This window comes from Callorhinchus milii, unplaced genomic scaffold, assembly GCF_018977255.1.
Source record: "Callorhinchus milii isolate IMCB2004 unplaced genomic scaffold, IMCB_Cmil_1.0 Scaffold4, whole genome shotgun sequence".
NCBI classification, from domain to species: Eukaryota; Metazoa; Chordata; class Chondrichthyes; order Chimaeriformes; family Callorhinchidae; genus Callorhinchus; species Callorhinchus milii.
In genome coordinates, this window is record NW_024704745.1 from 1,191,032 (window position 1) to 1,214,551 (window position 23,520).

A 23,520-nucleotide genomic window follows, 5' to 3' on the forward strand; every position below is an offset into this window, starting at 1 on the left:
GGTGGGGGGCAGATGGGGGGGGAGATGGGGTGGGGGGAGATAGGTGGGGCGTGGGGGAGATGAGGTGGGGGGGGAGATGAGGGGGGATAGGGGTGGGGGGAGAGCTTTGGGGGAGATGGGGAGATAGGTGGGGGGGGGGGAGATGGGGGGGGGGGAAATGGGGGGGGGAGATGGGGGGGATGGGGTGGGGGGAGATGGGGTGGGGGGGAGATGGAGGGGGATGGGGGGGGGGGGATGGGTGGGGGGGAGCTGGGGGGAGATGGGTGGGGGGGAGCTGGGGGGAGATGGAGGGGGATGGGGTGGGGGAGATGGAGGGGGGGGGGTGGGGGGAGATGGAGGGATGGGGGGGGGGAGATGGAGGGGGATGGGGGTGGGGGGGGAGATGGGGGGGGGAGATGGGGGGGGAGATGGAGGGGGATGGGGTGGGGGGGAGATGGGGTGGGGGGGAGCTGGGGGGAGATGGGGTGGGGGGGGGGGGGGATGGGGGGATGGGGGTGGGGGGAGATGGAGGGGGGGGGAGCTGGGGGGGATGGGGGGGATGGGGTGGGGGGAGATGGAGGGGGGATGGGGGAAAGGAAATGGCAGTAATGTATCTGATCAGCTGTGTTTGATGTTGAAGCTCGTAACTTGTTGAGTGTTGGGCTACAAAGTAGCAGCGGTGAGAGGTAGAGGAGGGGATGTGATGTGAGGAATGTGATGTGAGGGGAGAGATGTGAGGGATGGGAGGGATGTGGGGGTGTGAGGGAGGGGAGGGATGTGAGGGGAGGGATGGGAGGGATGTGAGGGGAGGGGAGGTGAGGGGGGAGGGAGGGATGGGGGGATGTGAGGGAGGGGGGTGTGAGGGGAGGGAGGGGAGGGATGTGGGGTGTGAGGGAGGGGAGGGATGTGGGGAGGGAGGGGATGTGGGGGAGGGAGGTGAGGTGATGTGGGGGGGATGTGGGGAGGGAGGGAGGGGATGTGGGGGGATGTGATGGGGGGGGGATGTGGGGGGAGGGAGGGAGGGATGTGGGAGGGGATGTGAGGGGATGTGATGGGGGGATGTGGGGGAGGGAGGGAGGGGGGATGTGAGGGGATGTGATGTGGAGGCAGAGCTGAGCTGATCAGATCAGATCACAGCTTTGCATATTTTACACAGGAACTGGAGGTTTGAGACACATTGCACTGCAAAGCGCCGCAGTTTCCTCCACCATTAAGCCGGGAGGGGGAGGGGAGAGGAGGGGAGGGGGGGAGGGGAGGGGGGGAGGGGAGGGGGGAGGGGGGGGGGGGAGAGGAGGGGAGGGGGGGAGGATGTGAGCCGAGCAATTATTTTTGCTGCTGCTGTTGCTGTTATAGCAGATCACACACACACACACACACACAAGCCTTCACCTCTGAAGGATTTGCAACTGGTTTCTTTGTGTGTGTGTGTGTGTGAAGGACACAGACAGTAATTGTGTGTGTGTGTGTGTAAAGGACACAGACAGTAATTGTGTGTGTGTGAGTGTGTGTAAAGGACACAGACAGTAATTGTGTGTGTGTGTGTGTAAAGGGCACAGACAGTAATTGTGTGTGTGTGTGTGTAAAGGGCACAGACAGTAATTGTGTGTGTGTGTGTGTGTGTGTAAAGGACACAGACAGTAATTGTGTGTGTGTGTGTGTGTGTAAAGGACACAGACAGTAATTGTGTGTGTGTGTGTGTGTGTGTGTAAAGGACACAGACAGTAATTGTGTGTGTGTGTGTGTAAAGGGCACAGACAGTAATTGTGTGTGTGTGTGTGTGTGTAAAGGACACAGACAGTAATTGTGTGTGTGTGTGTGTGTGTGTAAAGGACACAGACAGTAATTGTGTGTGTGTGTGTGTGTGTAAAGGACACAGACAGTAATTGTGTGTGTGTGAGTGTGTGTAAAGGACACAGACAGTAATGACTGTCCCTCACAGCAGTGCTGCTGAGGGGGATCTGACTGCTGCCCACATGGAGGGGGATAGTCGGCTGTTTCAGGCTGTGGCCGCCGCTGCCGCTGTCGGAGTGAACGGGGACGTGGAGACCCCCATGGATTCCGAGCCCCCCCCCGAGCCCCGGGGGGTGGGAGGCTGCCCACACAGCCCACACAGCCCGAGCCCCCGCCCGGCAGCCCCGCCCTCCGCCACCATCGCCTGCAATGTGGACGAGCAGGTGTTCCTGGAAGGCCTGTGGCGAGTAAGCGCTTCCCTCTGTGTGTGTGTGTGTGTGTGTGGCCTGTGGGGGGGTATCGGGGTGTGTGTGTGTGTGTGTGGCCTGTGGGGGGGTATCGGGGTGTGTGTGTGTGTGTGTGGCCTGTGGGGGGTATCGGGGGGGTGTGTGTGTGTGTGGCCTGTGGGGGGGTATCGGGGTGTGTGTGTGGTGTATTTATGTGGGGGTATGTATTTATATACTGTATATGCAATTATATATGTGTGAGTGGTGTGTATTGGTCGGTGTGTGTGTGTATTGGTCAGTGTGTGTGTGTATTGGTCGGTGTGTGTGTGTATTGGTCGGTGTGTGTGTATATTGGTCAGTGTGTGTGTGTATTTGTCAGTGTGTGTGTGTATTGGTCAGTGTGTGTGTGTATTGGTCAGTGTGTGTGTGTATTGGTCAGTGTGTGTGTGTATTGGTCAGTGTGTTTGTTATCTGTGAATATCCGTCAGTGTGTGTGATATATTTATCTGTGTGTGTGGTGTGTATTTGTTAGTGTGTATTTGTTAGTGTGTATTTGTTAGTGTGTGTTTGGTGTATAGTTGTCAGTGCATGTATGGTGTATATTTGACTGTGCGTGGTGTATATTTGTTTGTGTGTGTGTGTGTATATTTGTCTGTGTGTGGTGTATATTTGTTTGTGTGTGTGTGTATATTTGTCTGTGTGTGGTGTATACCCGTCAGTGTGTGTGTATGGTCATAGAATCATAGAATTATACAATGCAGAAGGAGGCCATTCGGCCCATTGTGTCCCAATCTCACTCTCCGCTCTCTCCTCTCCCCCGCTCTGCCCTGCAAACAACACCTTGATATACTTCCTATAGTGTGGTGCCCAGAACTGAGCACAGTCTGTAGCTGAGGCCTAACCAGTGTTTATAAAGGTTCATCATAACTTCCCTTTTCTTGTATTCTATGCCCTTATTTGTAAAGCCCAGTATCCTGTATGCATTTTTTAAATAGCTTTATCTCCCTGTCCTGCCACCTTCAAAGATTTACTTATATGACCCCCAGGTCTCTCTGTCCCTTCACCCCCTTTAAGATTGTACCATCAGCTTATATTGCCTCTCCTCATTCTTCCTCTCAAAATGCATCACTTCACATTTCTCCACATTAAACTTCATCTGCCCCGTGTCTGCCCGTGTTACCAGTCTGTCTATGGCCATTTGCAGTCTGTGACTATCCTCCTCACTGTTTACTACATTTCCAGCTTAGTATCATCTGCAAACTTGGAAATTGTACTCCCTGCACCCAAGTCCAGGTCATTTATATAGATTAAAAACAGCAGTGGTCCCAATCCTGACCCCTGGGGGGGAGACACCACTACACACTTCCCTCCAGTCAGAAAAACAACCGTTCACCACCACTCTCTGCTTTCTGTCTCCCAGACAGTTCTATATCCGCTGCCTTTAATACCGTGGACTTCTGTTTTGCTTATAAGTCTCTTATGTGGCACTTTATCAAACGCCTTTTGAAAATCCATATAAACGACATCAACTGCTCCACCTTCATCCACCCTCTCCGTTACTTCATCAAAAAACTCTTATCAGGTTTGTTAGACATGATTTGCCTTTAACAAACCCGTGTTGGTTGTCCTTTATTAACCCATCTTTTTCTAAATGATTATTTTGTCCCGGATTATAGTCTCTGGAAGTTTCCTCACTACTGACGTTAGGCTGTAGTTCCCGGGTTTATCCTTCTGCCTTTGTAAAGGGAAGTAACATTTGCAATCCTCCAGTCCTGTGGCACCACCCCAGTGTCCAAGGAGGATTGAAAAATTGTAGTCCGAGCCTCCGTTATTTCCACCCTTACTTCTCTCAGTAACCCAGGAAGCATCCTGTCCTGACCGGGTGACTTGTCTACCTTGAGCACCGACAACCTTTTTAGTACCTCCTTTCTGTTTATTCTTATCCAATTTCTCTACACTCTCCTCTGATACTTGGCATCCTCTTCTTTTGTGAAGACAAATGTAAAGTACTCATTCAGTACGTCAGCCGTGCCCTCTGCCTCCACAATAAGATTTCCTCTTTGGGCCCTAATTGGACCCACCCTTCCTTTGACTAACCTTTTATTCTTTATAAGCTTATAAAATAGCTTTGGGGTTCCTCTCATGTTACCCGCTAATCTTTTCTCATACAATCTCTTTGCCCCTCTTATTTCCTTTTTCAATTCTCCTCTGTACTTTCCATATTCTATTTGATTATCTTCTCTATTTTGGACCTGACATTTATTATAACTCCTTTTTCTGTTTTATTTTAATCCCAATTTCCTTATTCTTCCAGGGAGGTTTGGGTCCCCCTTTGTGGGAATGTATTTGTTCTGTCCCCAAACTATCTCCTCCTTGAAGGCTTCCCATTGCTCATTAGCTGTTTTACCTGCCAATTTTTCTTTCGGGTCCACCTTGGTTAGGTCCCTTTTTAACTCACTGAAACTAGCCCTCTTCCAGTTGAGCACCTTCACCTTTGATTACTCCTTGTCCCTTTCCATAAGTACTCTAAACCTAATGATGTTGTGATTATGGTCCAGATGCTCTCCTACTGAAACCTACTCCACTTGCCCCACTTCATTCCCCAGAACCAGATCCAGCACTGCTTCCTTCCTCGGACTGATCCAGAAAGTTATCCTGCACTCACTTCAGGAACCCTTTCCCCTCCTTGCCCTTTACACTGTTATTTTGCCGGTCTCTGTTAGGACAACTGAGGTCCCCCATTATCATTACTCGGTTTTGCACGTTTCTGAAATCTGCTGCAGATTTGCTCGTCTATCTCCTTCCAACTATTTGGTGGTCTATAGTTTACCCCTAACAGAGTAACAGCTCATTTTCTGCTCCTTAACTCTAACCAAAGAGATTCTGTTTTGGACCCTCCAGCACATCGTCCTTTTCCAGGGCAGTAACTGTGTCTTTAATCAATATTGCCATCCACCCTCACCTCCTTTATTTCCTTCCCTATCCCTTCTGAATACGTGTAGCCAGGAATTCCTGGCCTTGTTTGAGCCAGGTCTCCGATATTGCCACTACATCATAACCGTATGTGGCAACTTGAACCACAGCTCACCAATATTATTTATCACACTCTGTGCATGTGGTGTATGTGTATTTATGTGTGTGTGTGGTGTATATTTATATGTGTGTGTGGTGTATATTTATGTGTGTGTGTGGTGTATATTTATGTGTGTGTGTGGTGTATATTTATGTGTGTGTGGTGTATATTTATGTGTGTGTGGTGTATATTTATGTGTGTGTGGTGTATATTTATGTGTGTGTGGTGTATATTTATGTGTGTGTGGTGTATATTTATGTGTGTGTGGTGTATATTTATGTGTGTGTGTGGTGTATATTTATGTGTGTGTGTGGTGTATATTTATGTGTGTGTGTGGTGTATATTTATGCGTGTGTGTGGTGTATATTTATGCGTGTGTGTGGTGTATATTTATGCGTGTGTGTGGTGTATATTTATGCGTGTGTGTGGTGTATATTTATGCGTGTGTGTGGTGTATATTTATGCGTGTGTGTGGTGTATATTTATGCGTGTGTGTGGTGTATATTTATGCGTGTGTGTGGTGTATATTTATGCGTGTGTGTGGTGTATATTTATGCGTGTGTGTGGTGTATATTTATGCGTGTGTGTGGTGTATATTTATGCGTGTGTGTGGTGTACATTTATGCGTGTGTGTGGTGTACATTTATGCGTGTGTGTGGTGTACATTTATGCGTGTGTGTGGTGTACATTTATGCGTGTGTGTGGTGTATATTTATGCGCGTGTGTGTGTGGTGTATATTTATGCGTGTGTGTGTGGTGTATATTTATGCGTGTGTGTGGTGTATATTTATGCGTGTGTGTGTTTATTTTATGTGTGGTGTATTTTTGTGTGTGTATATTTATGGTGTGTGTGTGGTGTATATTTATGTGTGGTGTATATGTTGTGTGTATATTTATGCGTGTGTGTGTGTGGTGTATATTTATGCGTGTGTGTGTGTGGTGTATATTTATGCGTGTGTGTGTGTGGTGTATATTTATGTGTGTGTGTGGTGTATATTTTATGTGTGGTGTATATTTTATGTGTGGTGTATATTTTATGTGTGGTGTATATTTTTAATGCGTGTGTGTGGTGTATATTTATGTGTATGTGGTATATATTTATATGTGTGGTAAACACCACTGTTTTACCTAGAAGTAAGAAGGAACCCGGTTGTTAGTCGATTGACGGGTCCCTTTTCCGGGCGTAATAATTTATTTTCCGAATGGCCTCCTTCTGCTTCATACATGTTTATGGTTCTATGTTTCTTACCAACATGTGTTCCAGATCACAAGTTGTTGCTGTTGTTGTAGTTCAGAAATTCCATATAAGCTCGACAAAGATTTTAAACTGTGGAAGGATGACTGTCTGCATCATTACCTTCAGCTAACCAGCCAGCTTCCTCTCCTTCACACCATTTATTGATGAATGCAATGTGTACCTTTTTTTAAAATTAAATGTTTTGGTGTCCTGTAGTGCAGTAGTTACAGCACTCACCTCGCAAGCGAGAGACTTGGGTTCCATTCCCGGTCAGGGCGAAATGTTGGGCAAGTTTCCTTACTCCACATGCCTCTGTTTACCCAGCAGTAAGTAGGAACCCGGTTGTCAGTCAATTGGCGGAACCCTTTTCCGGGGGTAATAATTACTTTTTTAAAAAATGTGGTCACTCAATCCACAACTGTTTGTGGGACGCTGATGTGCGCAATTGGCTGCTGCGTTTCGCCCACAAAATATACAGTCAATTCACTTTACAGTATATTCTGTGAAGCGCTTTGAGACGTCTCGAAGATGTGATAAGGCACTATATCAAATGCGAGGATTATTATTATTATAGTGTGAGAGTGAACTTTCAAAAGCACGGCAGCCCCTTTTCAATGAGCCAGATAGTTTTGAAGGAATGATTGGCTTGTACTGTGACTCCTTTTTAAGATCATAGAACATAAGCTATGTACTATATCCAGAGATATTTCCTAACAGAAATCTATCTAGTTTGTTCTTATCATATAATGATAATAATAAGATTCCTTAAACTTCATATAGTGCCTTATCATGTCGTTGAGACATCTCAAAGCCATTCACAGTACAAGTGGATTAACTGTATATTTTGTGGGCGAAATGCATCAGTGAATTGCCCACTTCCTGGTGGGTAGAGTTGCTTGAGATGAAAGTTGACTTGGTAACCAAATAAGTGACCCTGTTCCTTTTTGCTTGTGGCTTGTGGAGTTGGAGACAGCAAGGGTGAGCGTCCTCATTTAATTATCCGTGCTTTGAGCATTTTCTCACAAAAGATGACACTCGCGGAAACCCATCACCATGGCTTAAGAGAATCCAAACCAAGCTGAGAGTTCCACGCTTCCCACCTACACATGGAAATCCCAGAGAGATTGTTGGAATGGATCGCGCTCTCTCTCTCTCTCTCTCTCCCTCTCCCCCTGGGGGGGATGCGTCCTGCTTACCTAATTCCAGAGAATATTAGGTGTAGGTTGGCAAGAGCTAAGGCTTGAGCATTCTCCAGTTGTTTGTTTATACAGTGACAGTATTTTTTTGTTGGAGAGAGTGTGCATTCCATCAATCTGTCTCTGGGATTTCCATGTGTAGGTGGGATGCGTGGAATTCTTAGCTTGGTTTGGCGACTCTTAAGCAACAGTGATTCCGCATGTGTCAGACACACGGCTGATCATGGTGAGTTTCCGTGTGTCAGACACGCGGCTGATCACGGTGATGAGTTTCCGTGTGTCAGACACGCGGCTGATCACGGTGATGAGTTTCCGTGTGTCAGACACGCGGTTGATCACGGTGATGGGTTTCTGTGTGTGTCAGACACCTGGCTGATCCAAAAATGTGAATAAATTCCTTTGCAACACTGGCCACACCATGTGGTGATTTCGGGATTAGTTACTGGAGTGGATTCTGGACTGGAATCCTGTAGCTCAGTGTTTGGAGCGCTCACCTCGCAAGAGAGTGAAACTGGGTTTGATTCCCAGGGCAAAACGTTGGGCAAGTTTCCTTACTCCACACACCTCTGTTTACTTAGCAGTAAGTTGGAACCCAGTTATTAGTCGATTGGCATCTCAAGGCGCTTCACAGAATATACTGTAAAGTCTAGTGACTGTGTGTTTTGGGGACAAAGCGTGGCAGCCAATTCCACACATCAAGATAATATTCCAACTGGAGAAAGGATGTACTGAACAGTAGAATAGATCAAATCCAGCTTCCACTGTGTGGGGGGGAAGCTAGGGATATTTACTCTCCCCTATCCCTCTACCTTGTCCCCTCCTTCCTCTCTTTTAGATCACGGCTGAAAACTCTCCTCTTCGACCATGCTTCCGGTTACCTCCTCTCTCTCCCCATCCCCCCACCCCATCCGCCCCCCCCGCCCAGGCTCAGCGTTGTGTCCTGCCACTGTTAAGCGCTCCGAGACGCTGCCACTCTCTTGCCTAGGGCTGACCCTCTCGCCTCCTGGCTGCCACCAACGTCTACATAACGTCAGTAAATTTGTCTACAAATCCCTTCAGGCCGTGGCACTTCCCTACCTCCCTGACCTGCTTTCTCCCCACTCCACTGCCCACTGCCTCCGCTCACCTGGCTCTGGCCTCCTGCTTGTCTCTCGTACCCTCCGCTCTTTCAGCCGCTATGCCCCGAACCTCTGAAAGGTCTCTCCCCCCCGGAATCTCTCCACTTCGCCTCTTCCGTCTTCTCCTTTAGATCACGACTGAAGACCTTCCTCTTATTATTGTTATTAGACAGTGACAACATTGTATCAGGGCGAAACGTTGGGCAAGTTTACTTATTCTACACGCCTCTGTTCACCGAGCAGTAAGTAGGAATTCGATTGTTAGTCGATTCGCGGATTGCTTTTCTGGGGGTAATAATCGCTTTTTTTAAAAAAATAATTTTTTATAATAATTTGGTCAGTCAATCCACAACTGTTTGTGGGACGCTGCTGTGCGCAATTGACTGCCACGTTTCAGTCACAAAATATACAGTCAATTCACTTTACAATGAGCCTGTGAAGCGCTTTGAGACGTCTCAAAGATGTGATAAGCCGCTGGATCAAATGCAAGGATCATTATTATTATTATTATGTGAGTTGCTTTACAGTCGAGTTGAGGCAGACGAGCAAATTGATCTTGTTCTGCAGCAGTAGACGACTATAGTGGAGAGTTTTTGCAGCAAGGATGCTTGAGCAGTTGCTGTGGTCAACGTCTTGATGTTCTGGGGGTTAAACCACCACCGGTCTGTGATTGAGTGGTGCAGTGGCACATGTTTGAGCAGCAGAACCTTCATCAGCTCAAACCAATCTAACTCGTCTCTCGCTCGATTTAATTCAATGGAAATGCCCATTGAGCCTGTTCTCGGGAGGCCATCTCACCACAGGTTATTTATTCGCCCAAAAATTACACAGTCATTTCTCTTTCAGTTAAGTGTCACGGGATTTGTTTTTGTTGCAAGCGGAAAATGTCCATGCAGCCTGTTCTGCACGGCTTCTCATCTCAGTCAGAAGGCCGTGGGTTCCAGTGCCTGTCCAGTGACAAGCTCCAGTGTCAGTCTTGGAACTCATATAGTCTAAGCTGACACTCCAGTGCAATGTGGAACCATCCTTCAGATGAGACGCTGAACAGGACATTTTCTGGGGGATTGTTGGCCAGGACACCAGGAGAGACAAACTCCCTTCTCTTTTTGAGCTGCGTCACAGTTCTTTACTGTCCACCTGAACAGACAAACAGCCCCTCGGTTTAACATTGCATCCGCTGCATAGCATTTCATTTGAGTGTCTGATTAGACTGGATACAGAGTCCCCCGATGTGGGACTCGAACATGAAAAACCTTCTGACTCACAGGTTCCACCAACTGAGCTGGTCTGACCCTTAACTCAGCAGTAATCTAAAAGCACCAACCCATTTGCTGGCAGTCGGGCCATGTAATGGAAGAATTAATTACACATGATATAATAGTGTCTTGTCATCTCAAAGCACTTCACAAGATTTTACTGCGCAGTGAGTGTAGTGGCTGAATGTTTGTAGGCAAACCCAAATTTTTGCACAGCCATGTCTCACAAAAAGCCATGAACATGTGTGAAATATTTAGAATATAGAGTAACCATGAGCTTGTTTCCCTAGAGGAAGCTGTTCACATAAAAAATCTGTTCAAATGTTCGAACTTGTTGCCTCAAGCAATTTAGATGAACGCAGTTTACCTTGAATTTATTCTAAATTTGTCTGTCTTGTTATACAGTGTGCATAGGTCAAATGTAGCATTTTTTTTCCAGATGTGGAACATTTTTGTTTCTTGTTTCCCGGGCAGGGCGAAAACCTGAGGCAAGTTTCCTTACTCCACGCGCCTCTGTTTACCTAGCAGTAGGTAGGAACCAGGTTGCTAGTCAATTGGCGGATCGCTTTCCCAGGGGTAATAACCCCTTCAAAAATATTTTTTAAAAACTAATAATAATATTTTGGTCACTCAATCCACGACTGTTTGTGGAGCATTGCTTTGCGCGATTGGCTGTTGCGTTTGGCCCAGAAAATATACAGTATTCGCTTTACAGTGTATCCTGTGAAGCGCTTTGAGGCGTCTCAACGACGTGATACAGCTCTATATCAATTGCATGGATTATTATCATATCATTATCATTTCAAATTTGTTCCACGTTTTGCCAAAAGTATTATTGTTGCACTGTTTCCTGTCACTAGGGGGTGGTACACATAATAGCACCCAATTGACCAGCTTTACCACAAATCCTAGTTCTAGCGAGATGATGAAAATGGTCGGACAAAAGAAAATGCAAAGATATCCACATTTTGGCCACCATAGTCTTAGAATGCCTGGAGTGGGCTATTGTGGAACCTCTGCCCGAGGCCTTTTCTCCAGTGTCATAACCATTTATTTTAACAGCTCAAAAACTGGTCGCTCTAGAGGATCTATAGCTTCTGGCTTTACCAATAGGTGTAAAATTCTGTGTTCTCTCTCTCTCCCTTTTGCGCCCCCATCTCTCTCTCTCTCTCTCTCTCTCTCTCTCCTCTCTCTCTCCTCTCTTTCCATATCCTATTTCTTCATCAGCTGGCTGCCTTTGACATATTCGGAAACCCATCACCATCAGTTAAGAGTATCCAAACCAGACTGAGAGTTCGACAGTTGTGTGGCATATCCATGTGGAAATTCACCCGTGTCTGGCATAGAATGTGCCCTCACTCCCTGCCAACAATTAATTCTTCTGAATTAAACCAATATAATAATTCTTGCCTTTGATCTATATCACTTGGTTGAGACGTCTCAAAGCGCTTCATAGCTTCATAGCTCAAAGCACTTCCCAACTGTAAAGTGAATTGACTGTATATTTTGTGAGTGAAATGTGGCAGAGAATTGCGCACAAGAGCGTCCCCACAAATAGTCGTGGATTGAATGACAAATTCTTCTTATTTTTTTGAAGGGATTATTACTCCCGAAAAGCGATCTGCCAATCGATTAACAACCGGATTCCTACTTACTGCTCGGTAAACAGAGGCGTGTGGAGTAAGGAAACTTACCTAAGGTTTCACCCTACCGGGAATCAAATCCGGGTCCTCTCATTTGCAAGGCAGGTGCTCTAACCAATATGCTACAGGATTCCACGAATTCAGGAGAGTATTGGGTGTAAACTGTACGCTTGTATTGGAAACCCTCCCAACCATCAGCTCCAATTATACCTTCATCAACAGCTTACTCTGTATTTAGACCTTTATCTTTGATTAATGTCTTTAAATGCACATTAGTATGATTCCTGGAGCATCGATTTCCTCCTCCCCGTCCACATAAAGTCTTCAAGACCTTTAGCGTATTGGTTAGAACACTTACCTCAGAAGTGAGAGACATGGGTTTGATTCCCGGGCAGGGCGAAACCTTGGGCAAGTTTCCTTACTCCACACAGAGCCTAATAATAATCCCTCCAAAAAACAAAAACAATAATAAATTGGTCATTTTCAATCTACGACTGTGCGCAATTGGCTGCCACGTTCGCCCACAAATATACAGTCAATTCACTTTACAGTGTGTTCTGTGAAGCGCTTTGGGACGTCCTCCTGACGTGAAAAGCGCTATATCAAATGCAAGGATTATTATTATTATTAACCTTAAGCAAGTTTCCTTACTCCACACACCTCTGTTTACCTTACAGTGTCTAGGAACCCAGTTGTTGGTCGATTGGCGGATCCCTTTTCCGCGGGTAATAAGTTTAACAGCCCCTCCAACCTTGGCAGTGTTTCCCCATCATTGGAGCTACCCATCACCTTTAGCAAAGTCCACTTGCACTTCTCACTGTTAGCGCTTTAGACCAACAACAAATTATGGGTGTATAGTTCCTTTCACCTCAGGAGGAAGGTTGGTGGACTGTCAGTGATTTGGACCCAAGCTGGCATCAGGAGGGGTGGAGAGCAGGGAGGGTAAGGGTAGGAGATTGACCGAAGGCGCATTCGAAGAGGAGGGTCTTGAGATGGGCCTTGAAGGAGGTGAGGGAGGGAGTGAGGCGAAGGGACTGTCGTATGGAGTTCCAAAGGGTGGGGGCGGAGAGGCTGAAGGCCCGACCGCCGATGGTGGGGCAGGGCCGGGCGGGGGACGTGAAGCAGGACGGAGCCCGCTGAGCGGAGGAAGCGGACAGGTCGACCTGGAGTTCGCAGTTAACACTTTACAGTATTGACTGCACATCACAGCATTCTGTTGAAACTGCCCATCAACACCAATGTTTACAGCACTCGGTGGAAATATTTTTGATTGAAGCCTTGCCAATGAATTGTTTGGTGCACGTCTGTAGGTTTTGTTCAGTGAGTGAGAGGGTTTGCTTTCACCCTCAAAGAAACCTTGTGAGATTTAGCCCACCTTTCAAAATAATTTCTTTTTTTTTTACTTCCCCAGCCCGCCCCCCCGCCCCTCCCTTCAAATGAAATGATGTAAGTATTAAGCAACAGCGCTAAATCTTTGATGTATTTTTAAAAGGTGTTGGAAGAGGGTTCGGAACAGGGAGTACAGGCTAAGCAAATTCCCGTTTGATGAGGTTGTGATTTTTTTTCTCTCCCCCGTTGTTCCAGTAATTAACTAACGGAAACGTGGATGAAAATAATGGATGTGATTTGGAAGAAGGAGGGGAGGTTGGCATCATTTAAATAGGTGCGCACAGTACTTACTGCAAAGGGTTGTTCATAATTTCCATTTGCTGCCTAGGACTAATGGAAAACTAAGCCCGTACCTGAAGATTATGTTCTGTCTGGCTGTTCAGGTGAAACTCAAATCAGCTGTCACCTTCGCCTACAAACATACAAAAGCTACACTTTTCAAAAATACCCTTTGTGAAGCACTCTGAGACTTTTTTGACCCAAGCTGCTGTGTCAAACGTATGGATTATTTATTGTTTTCATTGTTAGCCATTGTCCTAATTCTAACCCGTTCCATTTCATAAATCACCTCGGGATTTTTCCTTCACGAACATGGTGCCATACAAGCACCAGATTATTATTTATTAACATTCAAACCATGCCGCCAAGGGTTCTCTGGCCGCACAAGGTTCTCAAGCGCTGTGATTGCTTAATCGCAGCCCACACTCCAGCTATCAACACAATATTTTCTATCACCCATATCAGTGTAAATATCGCCCACACAGTTACACCACTTTACAGTATTCGTTTTGTCCAGCCGGGTGTCTGACGCAGGGGGGAAACCGATCACCGTTGCTTTAAGAGTTTCTAAACCAAGCTGAGAATTCGATGAATCCCACTTACACATGGAAATCCCAGAGATAGATTCTTGGAATGGAATGAGTATTCGCTTGCTCTCTTCCTGGAAGGACACATCCTGTTTACCTAATTCCGGAAAGTATTAGGCATAGGTTGCCAAGGAGACCCTGCCTAATATAATAATCCTTATCCTTGTACGACTATACTGTAAAGTGAATTGACTGTATATTTTGTGGGCGAAACGCAGCAGCCAATTGCGCACAGCAGCGTCCCCACAAACAGCCGTGGATTGAGTGACCAAATTATTTTCGGAAGGGATTATTATCCCCCAAAAAAGCAATCCACCAATCGACTTAACAATTGGGTTCCTACGTACTGCTGGGTAAACAGAGGCATGTGTGTGTATGTGTGTGTGGAGTGAGGAAACTTGCTCAACGTTTCGCCCTGCCCGGGGAATCAAACCCGGGTCCTCTCGCTTGCGAGGCGAGTGCTGTAACCACCGAGCTACAGGTCTCCACAAACACAAGCTCCTGACTCAGAGATGAGAGAGAAACTTACTGAGCAAGGCTGACACCTTATGTGTGAAATGATTAAAATTATGCATCAATACGACCACAAAGGTCAGCCTGGGATATTGCTGCTAAATAGTTCATGTTTGAAGCCGCTGATTTGTGCAGTCACAGCTGCCAGACGCTCTCCAGCAGCTCTGTTAAGCGTTAATTCTTGTGTGTGCAAGCTTACAGAACGAGCAGGGTGGGGGAGGAAATACAGAAGGTGGACATTGATGCTGTCTCCAGATAGAAAAGGCAACCTATAAACGTATCAAAATTCACAATCTAATCGTAACCACTTCACCAGCTGCCCCAATTTAATCTCATTTCAATTTAATTTGACTTAATTGGAGTTGAGTTGCAGATCAGGCGTGAGCTAATCGGATGGAATGGCGCAACGGGCTCGAGGGGCTGAATGGCCTACTCCTGTTCCTGTACTTTTTACCCCACCACCACCACCACCTTCTGTTTTCTTTTTCCCCTCCACCCACCATGGAACATTACGGCGGTGATCATTCGGATACCGTTTAAAAATAAATCTGTACTAATCTCCTAGTCTGCCCTGAATTCCATCATCCTGTTTACATAACAACCTGCACCTTTCACTTGGGACCAACGTGTCATAGCGTTTCAACTGACGCGATAACCATTTCTTGAGCAGAAGGACTGGCTACGAGACGGAAAGCCCTGGACAGTTATAATAATCCTTGCAGCGCCTTATCACATCTTTAAGTCGCCTCAAAGCGCTTCACAGGATACACTGTGAAGTGAATTGACTGGATGTTTTGCGGGCGAAACGCGGCAGCCAATTGCGCACAGCAGCGTCCCCACAAACAGTCGTGGATTGAGTGACCGAATTGTTTTATTTATTGATGTATTTGTTGATTTTTGAAGGTATTACCCCCAGAACATTAGTTGTGTGAACATTTAAGTGGTGTACTGATGTAGTGGAGTCCTGTAGCGTATTGGTTAGAGCACTCGCCTCGCAAAGCAAGAGGACCCGGGTTCGATTCCCGGGGCAGGGTGAAACGTTGGGTAAGTGTCCCAACTCCGCACACACGCCGCTGTTTACCCAGCAGTAAGTAGGAACCTGGTTGTTACTCGATTGGTGAATCGCTTTTTCGGAGGTAATAATTCCTTCAGAAAAATAATAACAATATTTGGTCACACAATCCACGACTGTGTGTGGGAGGCGTGAGGGTGGGGGGTGGGACACTGCTGTACGCAATTGGCCTCTGCGTGTTGCTTCACAGTTTCTTTACAGTTTCTTCTGTGAAGCGCTTTGAGACGTCTCGAAGACGTGATGATAAGGCGCTACATCAATTGCAAGGATTGTTACTGGTGACATGAAGAGAGCCGGCAGCTTGCTCGTGCTTTCAAGCCAGGGCTTGAAAGTGGACAGGTTGCTAACAGCTGCTTTTGCACTTCCTGCAATAAACCTACATACTGTACAGCCAAAATACCATGTTGTGAATGTCATTTCCTATGTGACTGTGGTTTATATTGTTTCAACCAGATTTTTTTTAGCACTAAAATCTTGTAGGACTTGTACAGATATAACAACAACAATATTCTATGATAGTCCTTGTATTTGACGTAGCACCTTTCACGTCGTTGCGACCTCTCAAAGCGCTTCACAGAATATACGAGAAAGTGAATTAACTGTATATTTTGCGGGCGAAACGCGAGAACCAATTGCGCACAGCAGCGTTCCACAAACAGTCGTGGATTGAAGCGACCAATTTTTTTTTAAGGGATTGTTACCCTTGGAAAAGCGATCCACTAATCGTCTAACAACCGGACTCCTACTTAGTGCTGGGTAAACAGAGTGTGTGTGGAAACTTGCCCAACGTTTTACGCTGCCCGGGAATCGAACCCAGGTCCTCTCGGCTTGTGAGGCGAGCACTCTAACGAATACCCTACAGGACCTCATCTGTATCCATCTATATCAAATGCAAGGATTATTAGTAGTATTACTAATTATGATTTACAATCCAGAAGATCAGTGTACAGCAAAGTGAACAGATTGTCATTTGCTTAACGTGCTGCCAGGTTGTTTGGAAGCTCGCTGTATATCTGCTACAAGGCAAGTTATTTGTCCTGCGAGAGAAAGCTTATCCTTGGTTTCACAAGTCGGGTAAAAATGGTTCAAACTTTCCACTGCCTGTTGTACCAGCTGTTGGAGCTGTCAGTCAAAGCCTTTAGCAAAGTGCTGTCTTCAGTAGATAATGGTCTTTCCATAGACTAGTCCCAGTAGTTATTAGCGAAGTGCTGTAGCTAGATCGGTCACTTGGCCTCTATCCAAACATAGCCCCGTGTAGGGTTGCTTTCGTGACCGGACTCCGGTTTCTGAGGTGCCTATAAAACGTACTGATTCCTAATCGAAAAAGTATCTTGGCCTCGAGGTCCTTTGTTAACTTTCCAAAAATACTTTCGAAGAGAGATGGAGAGGTGGGGGTGGTGGGTTTGGTTGGGTGGGGGAATTCGGGGGAGGTGGGAAGAGAGACGGAAATTTTGTGTAGAATCTCTTTATTCGTAGCTTTTATTTCGGTTCATTTTACTGTCCAAAAAAGAATAACCTTTGAAGGTGGGGTGTTGGTGTAAAGAGTGGTGGGGGTGGGAGGTGTGGGGGTTATATTAATATATAACCAAATTTTTTTTGGAAACTTATTTTTTACTTGCTGTCCCTTACAGTAGATTGAGAAAGAGGAAGTGTTTCTAACGCCCTCTATCACCTTGTACTGTCATGACTGCCATGACTTGTTTTCACAGGCATATATGGCAACACAAGGCCCCATAAACCACTATGAGGTGATGATTGACTGATTAAGTCTGAAGTCCTGACACTGGGAGAATTTCTCTTTTATTTGCAAATAATGTCATGGAATCTTTTGGCGTCTTGTAGCGTATCAGTTAGAGCGCTCGCCTCGCAAGCGAGAGGACCCGGGCAGGGAAATCTTAGGCAAGTTTCCTTACTCCACTCACACGCCTCTGTTTACCTAGCAGTAAGTAGGAATCCAGTTGTTGGTCGATTGGCTTTACGAGGGTAATAATCCCTTCAAATTAATAACTTGGTCACTCAATCCACGACTGTTTGTGGGACGCCGCTGTCATAATTGGCTGCCGCGTTTCACCCACAAAATATATAGTCAATTCACTTTACAGTGTATCCCGTGAAGCGCTTTGAGGTGTCTCGAAGACGTAATAAGGCTCTATATCAAGCGCGAGGATTATCATTATTATTTAAGGTCACATCTGCCTGTTCAAGGGGAAGTTAAAGGTCTCATGGCACTATTCGAAAAGAGAAGGGAGCTTCTCCCCCTGTTCTGGCCAACAATTCCCCAGATAAAATTGGTCTTTCGCTTTATGGTTGTTTGTGGAAATACAAACATGCAGTCACGTTTGTCTGTGAAATACAGTTAATACTATGAAACTATTTGAGATGTCCTTTCAACATAAGAGGTGTGATACCTAAGGCAAATATTATTTAATTATTATTGTCATAGACATTAATAACACCAGACATTTTTGGGGAGGGTCTGACACGTGCGGGAGAACCTTCACCATGCTTACGAGTATCCAAACCATATAAAATTCCACGCCTCCCACCTACACATGGAAATCCCAGAGATAGATTATTAGAATGGAACGTGCTCTCTCTCTCCCCCTCTCTCTTTCTCCCTCTCTCTCCCTGGAGGGATGCATCCTGCTTACCTAATTCCGGAAAGTATTAGGCGCAGGTTGGCAAGAGTCAAGGCTTGGTGGCCCCACAGGGTGCGTTGGGATAACTGCTGGAGTCTCACCAGCTAAAACTGTTAGCTTACCATTGATATCGCTGTTTGGCAAGCTTTCCGACTGCTTGTCCAGCTAGGACCACCCTAGCCGGTGGGCAAGGGGAATGGGTAGTGGCAGAATGAGTTAGATGGGCTTAATAATAATACTAATAATCCTTGCATTTGATATAGCGCCTTATCACATCTTCAAGACGTCTCAAAGTGCTTCAAAGAATATACTCTAAAGTGAATTGACTGTGTATTTTGTGGGTGAAATCTGGCCGCCAAATGAGTACAGCAGCGTCCACAAACAGTCGTGGATTAAGTGACCAAATTATTATTGTAGATTGGTTCCAAAACAGTCCCATAAAATAAAAGATCTTTTCACCTCACCAGTGCACTGGAGTAACAAAATTTCACAGACAATCCTCAGAGAGAGCCGAGCTAGGATTGTAGGAGTGTAATCTCATCAGATACACAAAGGAAACAGGGCAGGAACAGAATTTACAGCGGCTCCAGCAGCTGTGTAGACAATGGGGTTGAAACGCTTCCAGTTATGGTGACATCTTTTACTCAAAGACGGTCAGAGGTACAAGTGTGTATGTGTGTAGTTTCCAGCTCCAAGGACATTGGGACACCCACCCCTGCTAAAACAACACAACAAACTGTGTTCTGCATGCCATTGCTTGTACAGAGCAGGTAGGGGCTTACGTGATCAAGGGAGCAGATTCTGAGGCAGTCTGACAGACAGATGGGTGATGAGTGCCCCTTGTGAGCCAATTCAATCTAAAATAAGAAGTCAGGTTATCTCAGTGTCTGGGTTTGCGAATTTTCCATTCAATGCGATGCTCCATTCATGTCTGTAGCACAGTGGTTAGCACTCTCTCCTTGCAAGCGAGAGGACCTGGGTTAAATTCCCAGGCCGGGCAAAATCTTAGACAAGTTTCCTTACTCCACACGCCTCTGTTTACCCAGCAGTGAGTAGGAACCCAGTTGTTAGTCGATTCGTGATTCGCTTTCGGGAGAAATAATCCCTCCAAATTTTTTTTTAAAAATGTGGTCACTCAATACTGGGCGCTGCTGTGTTTCGCCCACAAAATACACAGTCAATCCATTTTACAATAAATTACTTGAAGCACTTTGAGACGTCTCAATGATAAGGCACTATATCAAATGAAAGGATTATTATTATGTTCCTGTTTGCGCAGTTAGCAGATCTCGTCGGCTGTAGCAATGGAAGTTGTTAACTTCGCAGTAGAGTCTCCAGGCAAAGGAAAGAAAGGCTCCTTAGCATTTCTGGGTCAAAAGGTTGAAGGTTCAAGTTCTCAAGTCAGGACTAGAGCTCAATGTCTAGACTAACTGTCTATTTCATACCAGGAAAGACCTCCGCAGTTGGAGATGTCCTTGGCTGAAGTATTGAACTGAGCTGCTGTTGGTCTATTCTCAGAGGGACTTTAAAGATTCCCTGACATTATTTGGGGGTAAAATAATATTAATAACAATCCTTGCATTCAATATAGCGCCTTATTATGTCATTGAGACATCTCAAAGTGCTTCACTTAATAAACTGTAAAGTGAATTGACTATATATTTTGTGGGCGAAATGCGACGGCCAATTATGACAACAGTGTCCCACAAACACTCGTGGATTGAGTGACCAAGTTATACAATTGAATGGATCATTACTCCTTGCGAGGCAAGCGCTCTGATCACTGAGCTACAGGACTCCACAATGATTTAATGTCTCATCAAATGCTGACACCTCCAACAATTCAGCCCCCTTCCCCAGCAGTGTATCGGAGTATCAGCCAATGATATGGTTCAAAATCTCGACGTGTGTGTGTATGTGTTGTTGGGGGGTTGGGGAAGAGGGAGTCGCTCATCAACAACAAATCAACTTATGACAAGCGATGGTTCTTAATACATAAGCCTAAAAAGTCACTGCTATGTTTGAAAATTAACACAGATTTGTAAAGCAGTCTTGGGACTGATATTTGGAACCATGCTCACAATAAGTACTTTAATCGAGTGGAATATACTCTGTGGTTACATGTATTTTGTTAATTCCACTTTGGCCCTTTTTTGTACGATAGCTCATAAATGTACGGTGTGGATTTTTTTCCCTGAGGTTTTATTGTGTGTGACGGGTGCTATAAATAGTCTACGGCTTTGGACTAACAGCAGTGACCTTACGAGTCACAAGGACTCATTGAGGAATTTTTGTGGGTCCTGGTCTAGCTGTGTTCCTGAAATAACCTCGTCTTGGGGGGGAAAAAAAGACAATGCTGCCTTATTGGAGGAAAGCGTCATTAGGAGCGGAATACGTTACATTTACTCTGCTCGGTGCATGCAGGATGTGTTTAATGGAATCTGTCACAAGATTTTTCTTGCTTAAGGAACATTAGTAATGAGGAAAACAATAAAACCCTTTTATTTTGGGAGTCACTTTTGGCACGCTACTCCCACGACCAGTCTAGTGTAGACAGATCATGTGCATGTGTGTGTGTATATGTCATTTGTCCGCCAGGAAATGAAGGATACGGCCCATAGTGTAATCTGCAATATTCCATTACAGCCAATTGCGCACGGCAGTGTCCCACAAACAGTCGATTGAGTGACCCCTATTGTATTGGGGGGTGGGGGGTGGGGAGGTTTTATTACCCCCGGAAATAGATCCGCCAATCGACTAACACCCGACTTACTGCTAGGTAAACAGCAGTGGTGTGGTGTGGAGTAAGAAAACTTGCCTAAGGTTTCGTCCTGCTTGTGAATCGAACCCAGATCCTCTCGCTTGTGAGGCGAGCGCTCTAACCACTATACTACGGGAAGGTGCTTCTGATTATCTACCATAGCTTCATAAATACTACAAACCGTGCCCTCCCGCCCCCCCCATAGGGGCAACAGATGTCTGGGCATCTGACTGTTACTCTCCCCCACACCCCATCCCCAGGAGAAACCTGTGACCCAGAGCTTCCAGCGCCTTGGGACATCCTCCTGATGTGAAAGGCGCCCGTGTAAATGTCATTTGTTGTGGTTGTCCTTGTTGAGCAATGGTTAGCACAGCAACCTACGTGTGATACTTTCAGGAATTAGTAAAACGAGGGTTCGCGCCTGAGTGTGAAGAATCCTCTTCCATACAGACAGAGGAAGTGAACCTTTAATGTACGCTGACCTGTCGTGTTCTACAGATCAGGTTTCCATCTCCTTCCAAAGCATTCCGTACAGTTCCTTAAGCACCAGCATCTAAACTCCTCCTAATAGTTTCCAATCCCTGTTGAGTGGGTTTCTCCAGCCTCTTTTTTTTAGAGGAATTATTAATCCAAATATTATAAAATGTCTTAATGAGAGCCTTGTATTCCACAGATCTCACATTTGCGTGTTTGGGTGGAGAGAAACGGGGACAGGGATATTTTTTCTCTCCCCATTCCCTACTGCGACTCGCCTGCTTTGTACTCGTGTTTTCTAGTCTGTGAACTTAGTCCGAGCTAAGTCACCTACTTAGTCTTATCCCGCCTGTGCTTTTTGCAGTGTTTTTAAAACCTATAAGAATAGGAATAATCCTTGCGTTTGGTACAGCGCCTTATCCGGTCGTCTCAAAGCGCTTCACAGAATATGCTGTAAAGTGGATGTACATTTTGTGGGCCAAATGCATCAAAACATAAAAATGCATTAAAACATGGGTCATGTTCTATTTTCCCTGCATTTCTCTTCGCCTCGCGTTCCCCTCACCCCCTACCCACACCTCCTCCCTATGTTCTTTTTTCAAGGTAGAATGCTCAGAATCATACACAAAATTCCAAATATAGCCTTCTTAACAAGTAGTACAGGTTTAAAATAAACTGGTTTTGATTTGCAATCAGATGACCTTCGGATCCTTCCCAGGACACCAGTTACCTCACATTGACTGCTCAGCTGGACTCAAAGAACACTCTCTTGTTTCATAACTTTTATCCAGTGGGAGACAGCTCATTGCTATTATTATTATTATTGTGGGCATCCTCTTCTGCACACGTGCGTGACCTCGCAATTGCCGCCCCCAAATTCCAATCGGTCAACTCTGGGGATGGCGACTGGACAGTTTTCGAGTAATAATAATCCTTGCATTTGATATTGGGCCTTATCACGTCATTGAGTTGTCTCAAAGAGCTTCACAAAGTAAAGTGGGCGAAACACGACTGCCAATTGCACACAGCAGTGTCCCACAAACAATCGTGGATTGAGTGACCAAATTATTATTTGGGGGGGGATGGGAGGGATTATTACCCCCAGAAAGCGATCGGCCAATCGACTAACAACCAGGTTTTTACTTACTGCTAGGTGAACGGAGTCGTGTTTGTGGAGTAAGGAAACTTGCCCAAAGTTTTGCCCTGCCCGGGAATCGAACCCGGGACCTCTCGCATGCTCTAACCAATACGCTGCAGGACTCCACAAGCTTTGGTGGGGGGGAGGTGGAGGTTTGGGGGGAAGGAAGAAACTTTACACTTTTTAAGCATGCGTTATTTTCTGTGCCCGCCCAAAGGACTTTAATTTTTCCCCTCATTACCTTTGCTTTTCAAAGACACCCACCCGCCTGTTACCCATTTTATTTACTTTTGGTTTAATCTTTAAAAGTCTTCCCAATACATAACGTTTGAAATTCATTCTAAAAGTCATCCTAAGGTACTGTAGAATCCTGAGCCGAACAAGTCAACTGAAATAATTCCACTCGTTTTATGAAATGTGATTTATTCCTCACCTATTCTTATTCCTGCTTCTCTTTAAGCTTTGAGCTATCAGATAGGTGATATCAGAGATCAAAATCCTATGGTCATGATATTTTCCTCCCTTTAAAGTTGGTTTTCTTGGTAATCCACAGTAAGGCATTTTATTGAACCCAGAAAACTTCCGAAGAGATTGTTCTAACCAATACGCTACAGTATCCAGTTTAGTAAACAATATTTACTATACGTGACAATTTTCACATCAAGTTCCTTGACATCATAATATAAATAATCCTTGCATTTTATAGATAATCCTTGACTCACATCTTCGAGACATCTCAAAGCGATTCACAGAATATACTGTAAAGTGAATTGACTGTATATCTTGTGGGTGAGACATGGCAGTCAATTACGCACAGCAGCGTCCCACAAACAGTCATGGATTGAAGAGACCAAGTTTTTTTTTAAATTTCTTGAGGGATTTTCTTTCCATTGGGTATGCCAGGCTGAAGCCCATACCAGCATACGCTTTCTGTCCCTATAGAGAGCCAAGTTGTGACATCTTTGATGAGACGAAATAACTCGTGTGAG

The 23,520-nt window shown here is 45.5% G+C and overlaps 1 protein-coding gene across 1 annotated transcript in view; it reads left to right on the forward strand.

Annotated features, from left to right (window-relative positions):
* Positions 1 to 1,856: 1,856 nt before the first annotated feature.
* Positions 1,857 to 23,520, forward strand: part of LOC103186751 (calcipressin-1) — a 36,828-nt gene continuing 15,164 nt past the window's right edge. The window contains exon 1 of the mRNA XM_042334443.1: positions 1,857 to 2,177. Coding sequence (XP_042190377.1) covers positions 1,902 to 2,177 — 276 coding nt within the window. The 5' untranslated portion in view covers positions 1,857 to 1,901. The remainder of the gene's footprint in view (positions 2,178 to 23,520) is intronic.